The following is an 11,268-nucleotide window of genomic DNA, read 5'->3' on the forward strand; positions in this document are numbered from 1 at the left end:
CGCCCCCGCCCGCGGCGCTGCACGGGGCGGCGGCGGCGGGCCACGGGCTGTTCGGGCTGCCGGTGCCCGCGCTGCTGGGCTCGGTGGCCGGCCGCCTCTCCTCCGCGCCCCTGGCCGTGGCCGGCTCGCTGGCGGGCAACTTGCAGGAACTGTCGGCCCGCTACCTGAGCTCGTCCGCCTTCGAGCCCTACTCCCGGACCAACAATAAAGAGAGCGCTGAGAAAAAAGCACTGGACTGACTCTAAGTACCTTCCCCCTATTTATATTTATAGTCTATTTGTGGCGGTATTTATGGGACGGGCGGCGGCAGCCTTGCCCCCGCTCCCCGCCGCCCCCAGCCCCGCGGCGCGGCTCCTCCGCGGGCCGGGGCGGAGCGGGGCCGGGGCGGAGCGGGGCCCGCAGCCCGCGGGGCCAGGCGAGGCGGCGGCCAGGGCCGGGGCGAGGGGCTGCGGGCGCCTCCCGGTGCGCTGCCCCTGCCCCGCGGTCCGTCTGTCCGGGCGGGAGGGGCGGTCGCGCTGTCCGTTCGTTCGGGAAGGCACGCAGAGGGTCAGCGGTCGGGGCGAGGCTCGGCCGGGCTCCCTTCGATCGGCTTTAGCCAATGCCGAGCGAGGGAGCGGGGTTTCGGAGAGAGGAGGATGGAGCTGCCAGGTGATGCCCGTTTTGGGGTGGTTTTTTTGTGTCTCCCATACTCAGTGATTTGTAAGCGCAAAGGTTTTGGGGCCCCACCTGTGGCCCCCGTTTACCCCCACGCTCGCTGCACTACAGCCCCGATCGAGCCCTTAGCAACAGTCAGGAAATCCTCCAGCAACTTTTCTTTTCCACGGGAAATCTTGAATGTGGGAAGGGCCGAAACGGACTGAACGTACAGTCACGAATAGGGGAGACAGAAACCAGAGGCTGCAGAAATTTTGCATAAAATTGTCTCTTCCTTCGAGATAACACAACGTCCTCCCCCCCCCCCCCCCCTTTTTTTCCCCCTTTTTTTCTTTTTTTTTTTTTTTTTTTTTAATTTGAATTCCGACGGGTCTGTCCCGCGAAGCTGATCTGCAAAAACAAGTCTGCAGATAAATCATGGAACTCACGAATCTATTTGTATCTAGATCTGTTGCGATGGTAATTTTAATTTTTATTGCTCTATTTGATTTTTCCAAGTCTAAACACAAAAAAACCCTGTAGCCTTCCTTCCTCCTAAAACAACCCTCTCGCATATCGCTTACACTTCATTTAAAACGAACGTCAAATATAAAAAGCGTATCTTTTATTGTTATTTTTGTACTTTAAAACACATCTATGTAACAAACTTTTTTTTTTCATAATTCTTACTGCTATTTTCTCCACAAACATATGTATTTCACCTTCTAGTATTCTGAATCGAATATTTTCTGTTCAATTTTGGTACTTGAATTTGCCACAAAAGGGATGCTGTACTTAGGTAGTTCTTTGGGGGAAAAATTTATTTACTTTGGTTTTAAGTTTCTTTTCTTTCTTTGAACTTTAACACATGGCGTTTACAAACTGTATAAATACGTGCCACCAAACTGTAACCAAAAAAGAAAAAAAAAATTACAAAAAGTGGAATGGTTGCTGTAGAATATAGAATTAACTATAGACCAGAACTGGACAGAAGGAGCTGGATGAAAAGAAAATAGTAATTTTATTGTAAATTATTTACGTCTGAAGTTTCTAGGCAACTAGTCGAAAAAATAATGAATGAATCGAGCGCTGAGCCCTTGCTACTAACTTTTGTTCTGAATGTTTTGGATATTTGGATGTTTTGTATTTATGTGGTGAGAGTGAAATATATTATATCTATATGATGACGGAATTAGGTGTATTTTCGTCTTATATTTGCAGCACCCAAATTGCCTTCATATACATGCACTGCCAAAAAAAAAAAAAAAAAAAAAAAAAAGCAACAGAACCCACAGAACCCTATCCCTACATAACCCTCCCGATTTTTCCTTTTTTAAAAAAATTACGTTTAATGTTTAATTTTGAGCGGGAGGCTGTGAGGTCCACTTCCTAGAGAGTGATTTCCCTCCTGGGGCAGTTTGGGGCATTCCCAGTCCCGTGCTCGGCTCTGTCCCAGCCCTTGTAGCGCTCCCTGGGCCGATCCCCTCCCGTGTCCGTGCCCGTGTCCGTGCCCGTGGTGCTGCCGGTGCCCCGGAGGTGCCCACCCTGCCAGGTGCCACCCGGGCAGGGCACTGCTCAGCTCCAGAGCTCTCCTGCCAGTGCCGGGCCAGGCAGGCACTGCGGGATGCACACCCGTGTGTGTGTGACAACATTCGGATCCACGGGCGCATCTAAACACACAGGCACAGCTGCTGGGCACGAATGCAGATATTTCGAGGTGTTTTCTGAACAGCTCTTGCTTCCATTCTGATTGGCAGCCCAGCCCTGAGGGTTTTTACTGGGCAGCCAGTGCAGGTTTCCAGGAGCCCCCCAATGCCCTGGCTCCTCAGGCCAAGCCACCTGGGCAGGGTGGCTCCTGCTGTCCCCACGCCTTTGCCCTCCACTGGGCTCTACCATGACCCTGTCCCAGCCAGGGCAGATGCAGTGCTCCAGATTAGGAGGGAAAGATGCAGTGGTGATGCTGATTTGGTTGGGTTTTTATTTTTTTTATGAAGAGTGTAGAAATTATCTGGGGAAGGGCAGCCGGGGTGAAGGAGGGGATCGCAGGTGACATTTGAAGAGGTGACATCAGAACTGCTGGTCAAGATTGGAAAAGTTCAAGGGGAGGGGAGGGAAAAGCGTTGTTAAAAAGAAAAGAGCTGACTGTGACAGAAGAGATCTGTCAGGGAGATCTGGAGGGAGAGGGTGGTTTTCAGCCTGTGCCTTGCCTGGACTGCACAGCATCACCCACAGCCCCGGACAAAGAGGGGAGCCCTGGCCCGGGCTGCCTTCACCAAGGAAGGAATTATCACCACCCAGACCCTCCCTGGGCTCCCCTGCCAAACGTGGGGCTGAGCTGTGTGACGAATTTGCCCTGTCTTGCAGGACCTTCGGGCAGCTGAGATGGGGCCATTTCAGTGCCCAAATTCGCTGCTGCATTTTGAGCCGTGGGAACAGCAGCACAAACGTGTTCTGACAGAGCTGGCTCAGGTGCCCTCTTCTAAAAAGAGGATTTCCCTGCTCCTCTGTTTAACCAGATTGCAGGAGCAGTCCTGTCCCCTCACACAGGTGCCACAAGGCTCTTTTTCCCTGGTTGCTGGCCTGATCTGCAGTCTCAGGGTTGGAGCTGTGGCCAGTGCAAGCTCTTTGCTTCTCTTGTAAGGCAGTTTAAGCCAGCATCAGCCTAAACTGCTGACACAATAGGACAAGTCCTTATTTTACAGCTTTGCAGCCCTCATTATACATGTGAAGAGCTAGACATTTTTATTCTTATTACTATTATTATTCATTATTTCTGAATATTAAGAAAAAAAAAAAAGAAGGATGTGCCTTGAAGTGTGAAAGTGTGAAGGAGTCTTGTCTCAGCATTCAGGTGAAATAAGTACTTCAGAAAATTTTCATTTCTTTTTTTTTTTTTTTTTTTTTTCTTGTCTCCTTCAAATTGTACCTGTCCCACATCTGTATCAGGGGCTGCTTCTGGGCTGGGGTCAGAGCAAAAACCAGAGGCTCCCCAGTCCCGTGCAGGGCTGTCACAGTCCTGTTTCAGTCTCTGCTTGTGACTCAGGCCAAAACCTTGGAGCCCCACAGGGAGGGATATAATCAGTCATTTCCTTTAAAATTTTCAGCATTTCAAAAACATGGGGTCCCTGAGAGCAAAAACACCCTACTTTCTGCAAAACAGACATATAAAATATGTTCATCTGCATTTCTGTAAAAAAAAAAAAAAAAAAAAAAGAGGAAATACCGCCTGTGTCATTGCATAGGACAAGTTAAAAATCATCCATACACACATCTGCATACACAGTGAGGCTGAACATAAAAGCTGGTTTAGTTTTTGGTTGGTTGGTTTGTGGGTTTTTTTGGGGTTTTTTTTTTTTTTTTTTTTTTTTTTTTGTTGGTTGGTGTTTGTTTTTTTTTTCTGACTACACCAAAGCTGTTCTGAAGCTGTGTGCTGCCCAGAGACACTACTTGCTTGTTTGCACTGAAATGCTGAGTTTCATCCTACTGCAGCAATGAACACAAGCCACCTTCCTGAAGCTATTTGCTGCTGAAAGGTTTTGCTGCATTTCGTGCTGTATTTTTATTTGTGGCCATCATTGGGGCATTACAGCTCAAACACAGAAATATTTAGTTTATGCAGAGGGAGCACGTGTGAGTGTGAGGAGCAGGAATATTTAGTAGGAAAGCAAATTAACCAAGTATAAATCTATATCTGGCATGAAATTTTTAAAGGAAATCACAAAAGGATTTCTGTGGCAGGTGGACTTCCCCAAACTTTCCCTTAGCAGCAGCTACACGTAGGGCTTAGAGTGAGAAAGGATTTAAAAAGATGGGGTGCAGCATGGGCTATTTAAATTTCTTCATCTGAAATCAAGGAATATTTTCACAGGTACATGGACAATATATCTCTTCCTGTGGCTCTCAGGAAGGAAAAGCTCCCAGGATCAGCTCCAGAGCACACAGGGAAAACACAAAACAATGCTAGCCAGGTACACACAGGGAAAAGAGGAATCAGTCTGTTTAGAGGATTTTTTCAAAACCATTTGCCCACCCACTTAACATAGACCCTGCTTTATTTGCTGCTCCTCCATATCCCAGGGATTAGTGCAGCCTCTGACCACTCCATCTCCATTTGCAATCCTGTCACCAGCCCAAGATACATGACCTTGTGACATGCAAAAAAGCACACGAGGTCTCTGATTAACTTCAGAGTATTTAATTACTTTTAAGGAAAGAAAAACACTTCCAAATAATAACTCTTGAACAGAAGCAAGTCACAGCCACCAGCAAGTGTTTAACAAAATTACCAGGGAAGCTAAAATGAAATCAATCGATGTGATGCTGTCTATGCAACAGCCACAATATAAACTGTGACTCTGGACCATGGCTGTGGCCAAAGTTCTGGCTGGCAGGGGCTCACCTGAAACATTTCTGATTCAAGTGTAAGAACTCTCTAACAAGCACTATACTCCCCATCTTTCTGCTTCTAATAATTGCTGAGCAACTTAAGCACAGTATTTATTTATCTTTCTATATATGTAGTTGTAAGTGCTCATGCTGTTCTTCATCTCTGTGTGAGTGACTGATTCTAGTTTGTGTATTAAGTCTTAAACTATTCTAGTGGAGTGAGTTCCACAGTCAATCACACACAGAACAAAAATTATTGCATTTTGTATATGTTTTCTACTTTTTGTTAGCATGAATTGTCCCAAGTTCTATCATTAGAAGTAGCAGAGCAGATGTTCCCACCTTATGCAACCACGTCCTTTTTAATTCTTTTACCATGTTACCTTTTCTTTGTCTCCTTTCTCATGAAAAATCAAAATAATTTTAACATATTTTCATACACAGTTCTTGCAAACTGTACTTAAAATAACTGTTTGCCAAGAGGTGCTGCCTTTTTTTTCTTATTCTTTCTGTGGGAAAAAAAAAAAAAAAAAAAAAAATTCCCAGAGCTTTTTTCTCTTCAGCTATCTGCAACCCATTCTTCTGTTTGATCTCCCTGCTGTGAGCAAGAATGAAAACATCACACCAGTATAAGGATTTGCCCAGAACACAAACCTTTACTTGGCACTTGGTGTCATTGCCAATCCAGGAAAACAGGATCACAGGCCTCATCTGATGAGATGCCACAGCCTGGGCGAATAAATTGTTTTTTTTATATTTCAGCTGAAGCAGAAAACCAAGGAACCAGATGTAGGAGGGGCCAAATAAAACAGTTCAATCCACACAAGGTGGGTCCACAAAGTTTGTCACAGAACCAGGCACACCTACCTGGTAGAAACCTCTTACAGCTCTCAGAAATGAGTGGTTTGGCTGCTTAAAGAAACACCACCAAAGGTATGGGCAAAAGCAGGCTTTAGTATGAATTTGTGGAAATGCAACTTGAAGAGTTTGATGGCAAGGTTCACTCTACTATTTACTGCACAGGTTAAAGCGTAAAAAGGAAGATCAAATTAGAAGCAATTTGAAATTATTTGTATGGAATCTGGGAATGCAAAAGCAGGCAAAGGTGTGAAGAATATGGATGCAAAGATAAGGGTGCAAAAGGGTTTAGCAGCACTTAATCATTGAATTCTTTAACATTTACAATAGTGATTCAGTAGGGCTCACTACAACAATGACTTAACCATAGATTTGAGACAGTGACATTCATGCCATAGTCAATTCACAGGCACACAGGTAAAACGATGTGCACAATGATTTCTATGGCTGTAAAGGTTCCTATCAAAAATTCCCCTCAGGTTCAGCGAAATACTCACACCAAATCATTGTACTCACCTCAAATCATCAATACTCACACTTTGCATTTCCTGACAGGCAAGGGTTTCACTTTGAGGAATGTAGAGATGTGGTGGGGTGGGGAATCAGCCTCAGCCTTGCTGTCAGAGATGGTTCCTTGAGTGCCACAAGCTTGGCTTGGGAGCTCTGAGAGGTGCCCCAGTCACAGGGAGGTGCTGCTGCAGCTGCTGCAGTCCAGGAGAACTCAAAGAGTCTCACTTGGGACCACCATTTTTAGGGTCACAAGATGATTGACTTTGGCCATCAGTAGGTTTCCCTCCTGACCACAACCAAAGCCAATGACCACTGTGCTTTTTTTGCAGCTTCCCAGAGTGCTGGAACAATTGCACCCAGGCTACAATTCACACTGGTGCCACTCCACTCAGGCCACAGCTCAGGTAAGTGGTTTACCAAGGTTACAAAGGAGAATCGCTTATCCTTTGTTTCCCACCTTTTTTGGGTGGGAAGCTGATGTTTCTGGTACTTTCCATCTCTACCATGCAAGAGCTCCTGGTACAACCTGGGAGTGTCTTGTGGCTGGACTGGTGTGGTCAAGGGACACTTCACCACTCAGCTGGTTCCACCAGGGTTTATCAGGAGCTTCTGAGACCACAGAGCAGGCCCAAGGATGAGGAGGGTGGCACCACAACAGTCCAGAAGCACATCACCAAAGGTGCATGAAAAATGTGAGATGGATGGAAAACCAAAGGGAAACTAATTTTCCAATTTTTTCCCAAAAATAGTGATAAAAACAAGAATGCTAACATGAATTTATTTTGTTCCTAGTGTTGCTGTCCTTTACATATTAAAACATTTTTTATTAGTCTAGCTGCACAGGGATGAAACCAGCAAAAAATTTGCAAGAGAAACCTTGCGGAGTTCTTGTTCTTTTAAATTACTTTCCACATTTTTTTCCTCTTATTTTGGTGGACAAAAACAAGCAACGAGTTGGCAAGTCATGAGCTATGGCTCCAGGGATTCAGATTGGATATTGGGAAGAATGCCAGCCAGGACACAAAAGAGAGAAAAAGGTTACTGAGGTCACACCTGGCTATAAAAATGCTGTTAGAGAGAGAAGCAAGTGAAGGACAACCTGGTGTGCATACAGAAGCAATGAAGGATGTCCTCACGGCTTAATTCAAAAGCCATGAAAATTAAGAGGAAAAATTAAGAAAACTAAGATGATGAATTCTCATTTTTGCCAGAATTTGTCCGATTCTGAGAGCACTGTTAGTCATTGGCCAGTGAGTTTCTATCTGCTCTTCTTCTGAAATGGGGATGTGATGCTCATCTAAACCTCTTCAGAAGGAGGTATGAGTGTCTACTTACACTGAAATAAAGTTAAGGCAAAATTGTGGTCAAAAATTTGACAGCCACCATAGTTGACTCCAACTCAGTGTTAGCACTTATTGCCTCTTGTTAGCCCTGATCTTTCTTTCTTTCTTTATTTTCTTGCCTGGTCTCTAATTTAAACCTCCAAAGAGTGTCTACCACTAGACAGTAATAATCTCCTTGAGGCCTCTAAACAATTTCATAAACCAAATCCTAAATGGAAATTAGAAACAGGCAGGAGAATGAAGTGTCTGTTGCCATAAAGAGCTAAGGAGGATAAATAGCCAACCCAAGGCATCCTGAGTGCATGCTCCAAGATAATCTCTATATTTCTCTGGACACAGCATTGTGAACATCCTCAAGATCAGCTGATTACTGAGATGAATTAGCAAATAAGAGCCCATTACATCAGGTGTTGAGGAGGACTTTAATTGTGCTCTGGCTCCAAATGGGAAACTTTATACTGTGTCACAGCTGTTAAAACAGCAGAGCCTTATGGAAACAGTCTTGGATTACTAGCCCCATGGAGTGAAACATTTTGAATGGAAGGGATTATGCTTATTATTTCTCAGTGCATTGTGTTTTCTTAGATATTTTTACTGTCATTATTATTATTTACCAAGTTAATTGATAGATACACATGCTTAATCATGTTTGCATGTATATTTAATACTTTCTTCCACTGGTGCAATTTGAATGTGGTTGTAGGGAAAATAACATGAGACACATTAAATAGTTGCCCTTTGTTAAGGTTAAGATCCTAAGAAACTTGGTGAGTTTGCTTCTCATCCACTTGCCAAGTATTCTACTGCCTTTTACCTAATGAAATCAGATCCTTTGTCAGGTAGAGTTTAAGTGGTATTTTGTGAGAAGATGATCACCATAAAGGGACTGCCTTCCTTCTTACCATAGGCCATTTGTGTTCAGAATAATTTTCTCTTTTATCAGAAGAGCCAAGTGGGGGAAAACCCAGAGGAATTGATTAAAACTTTTAATCATGTGATTTGTCTGTTGCGAAGGGAAAGCACCAAACTTGTAAGTTGCATTTCCAGTTCATCTGTTAGTCTGTATTTCATTACAAATCTGAGCTCCTGAAGTTTCTAAGTAGAAATGTGGCAACCTGATTTAATGCTCTTCAGGGAAATGCCTTGGACTCTGTGCACAGACTTTCATAGAAGCAAGAGCTAATTTGTGTATATAAAAGATGAAATGGCCATCTAATAAAGCAGTAAAAACTCTTCTATGGCATATCTCAAGTTTCTTATAAGCATGCTCAATGCTGAGAACAAATATGTGAAGGTTATTTGAGAAGAGTGGATAAATGGGGAAAAGATGAAAAATCAATTAATACAGTATTTATCATGAAACACAGTTATAAAAAAAGGAACCAAGTATAGAAGAAATATTTTCACTCTGTTGGAAGATGCTCAAGTCCAGCTGCCCAGAAATCTCTCCCTGCAAATAGGAGTTTTGTGCATGTATTTTTCTTCTGTTTTTTGAGCTCTGTGGGCCAGTAAGCACTGTTTCTGTGCTGAGATGGTGCTACTGTCTCAAAACTTCTTCACGAGCCAAACCTTGCATCCCTCTGGATATAATTAGTATGAAACATAAAGTGTGAGCTTTATCTGTATCTTTTTATCGACAGTTAAGGCAATTATTCTAATGTTCTAGCTAAATTTCAGCATGTTGTTTTCAGACAATCAGACACATGAATCAAAGAAAGAAAACACAATGCAATGCTCCAGAGCACCAGCTTAGCCAGAGAGGCCTCAAGGCATAACAATTTCAGGCAAATGGGTTTTTTTCTGCAAGAGTGCCCTAAGCACCAATGACGCTACAAAAACAAATTGTGGAAAATGGAAATATCAATGTGATTCCTAGGATCCCTGTTACGTGTAACTGCTCATGTTCAGAGAGGAACCTGCCCCTGATGCATGCCCAGCCGTGCTGATGTGGGACCTCGCCTTGATGTGGGACCACCTGCCTGGTGGAGGCAGAGCCTTTTCTCCATGCAGGGCTGGAGCTGATGGAGGCAGAGCCCGTTCCCCAGGCAGGGCTGGAGCTGATGGAGGCAGAGCCTTTTCTCCATGCAGGGCTGGAGCTGATGGAGGCAGAGCCCGTTCCCCAGGCAGGGCTGGAGCTGATGGAGGCAGAGCCCGTTCCCCAGGTAAGGCTGGAGCTGATGGAGGCAGAGCCCCTTCCCCAGGCAGGGCGGGAGCTGCGCTCTCCCCCGGGCCGAGGGGCCGGGCTCCGGGCTCCCGGGGCCGCTCAGCACCGCGGACAGCGGCGGTCGCACCGCGGGGCCGGGATGCAGAACCCGGGCGGGGCTCCGGGAACGGGACCGCTCCCACCTCTGCAGGGCAGGGCTGGCACCAACACAGGCATCTACTCTCTGATCTTAAAGAGGCTTCAAGCACATTAAACATCACAAGGCAAGCAGCCACCATGAAAGGAGAGAAATCCATCACTCCCTGAGACACACCAAAATCAAATTACTGGAAGCACTGGCGCTGCAAAGCCTCAGCGACAGCTTCAGGAGGCTGTCACTGTTTCTTTCCTGTCTTCTTCAGGAAAGAGAACCCGGGAAAGGCAAAATTGTTTCAAATGAAAGACTTGGTTGCAACTCCTTTTGATACCACAGTGCACATCTTCCTTTGGCAGGTTTGCCTGCTCAGTTCAGCCCCACAGCTCTAACCACAGAGTGATCTTCTTCCTGCAGCTTTGTATGCCAAGCATGATGCCACAGGTAGGAAATACCCAGGTGAGCAGCTGGGATCAGCTGTCCCAGATGTCCCCCAGCTCTGCTGAGGAGCAGAAAAGACCTCGATTCTGTGTAAGCACTGCTCAGCAGTAACAGAAACATCCCTGAATTACAAACACTGTTTTCATCACACATCCAAAACACAGGCCCACATCAGCTACTGTGAAGAAAATTGAATCTACCACAGCCAAAGCCAGCACACCATGTTTCATAAGTTCCATATGATCCAAATGTACATGAAACACAATTCTGTCTTCTCACAGTTAACAGGAGCAAGATTATTTCCTTGACATCACTTAAAAGATATTTCTAAGATCCATAGGTGATCGGGATCCTTATCTAAAAGCATTAAATGCTCTTTCCAGAACTATGGTTGAGTGTCTGGCAAACTTCTATGAGAAAGTACAACATTACAGAAGTTCAGTGGGGACAGAATGGGCAGACCTTGGTTGGTAATCAGAGAGCTCCAATTCCATCACTTTGTTCATTTGCTTTTCTATTCTTCTCCCACTCTTATTTAGTTTATCTGTAAGATTTGCAGGTAAAAATTCTCCCCTGCTGTGCATTTGCATAATTAGGGCAGTCAATAAGCACTTGTTTCATATTAATAACAATAATAAATAGCTTTGTAAGTCTTTAAGAATACAGTAAACAGTGGAAAGTCTTCAGCCACAAGTTCAAACCCTTTAAAGAACTGTTATGCTAGTCTGTATTAAGCTCAAGATAAATGAAAATTTTCCACCTGATCATTTGTTTTCACAGTTTAGAGGGCAGATATATTC

General features: G+C 44.7%; 1 protein-coding gene across 1 annotated transcript in view; it reads left to right on the forward strand.

The window, feature by feature from the left end:
* Nucleotides 1-239, forward strand: part of VAX1 (ventral anterior homeobox 1) — a 4,335-nt gene extending 4,096 nt beyond the window's left edge. The window contains 1 exon segment of the mRNA XM_041461572.1: nt 1-239. This exon segment is cut by the window's left edge and continues 14 nt beyond it. Coding sequence (XP_041317506.1) covers nt 1-239 — 239 coding nt within the window.
* The last annotated feature ends 11,029 nt before the right edge of the window (nt 240-11,268 follow it).

Source organism: Pyrgilauda ruficollis, unplaced genomic scaffold, assembly GCF_017590135.1.
Source record: "Pyrgilauda ruficollis isolate IOZ18807 unplaced genomic scaffold, ASM1759013v1 scaffold15, whole genome shotgun sequence".
NCBI lineage: Eukaryota > Metazoa > Chordata > Aves > Passeriformes > Passeridae > Pyrgilauda > Pyrgilauda ruficollis.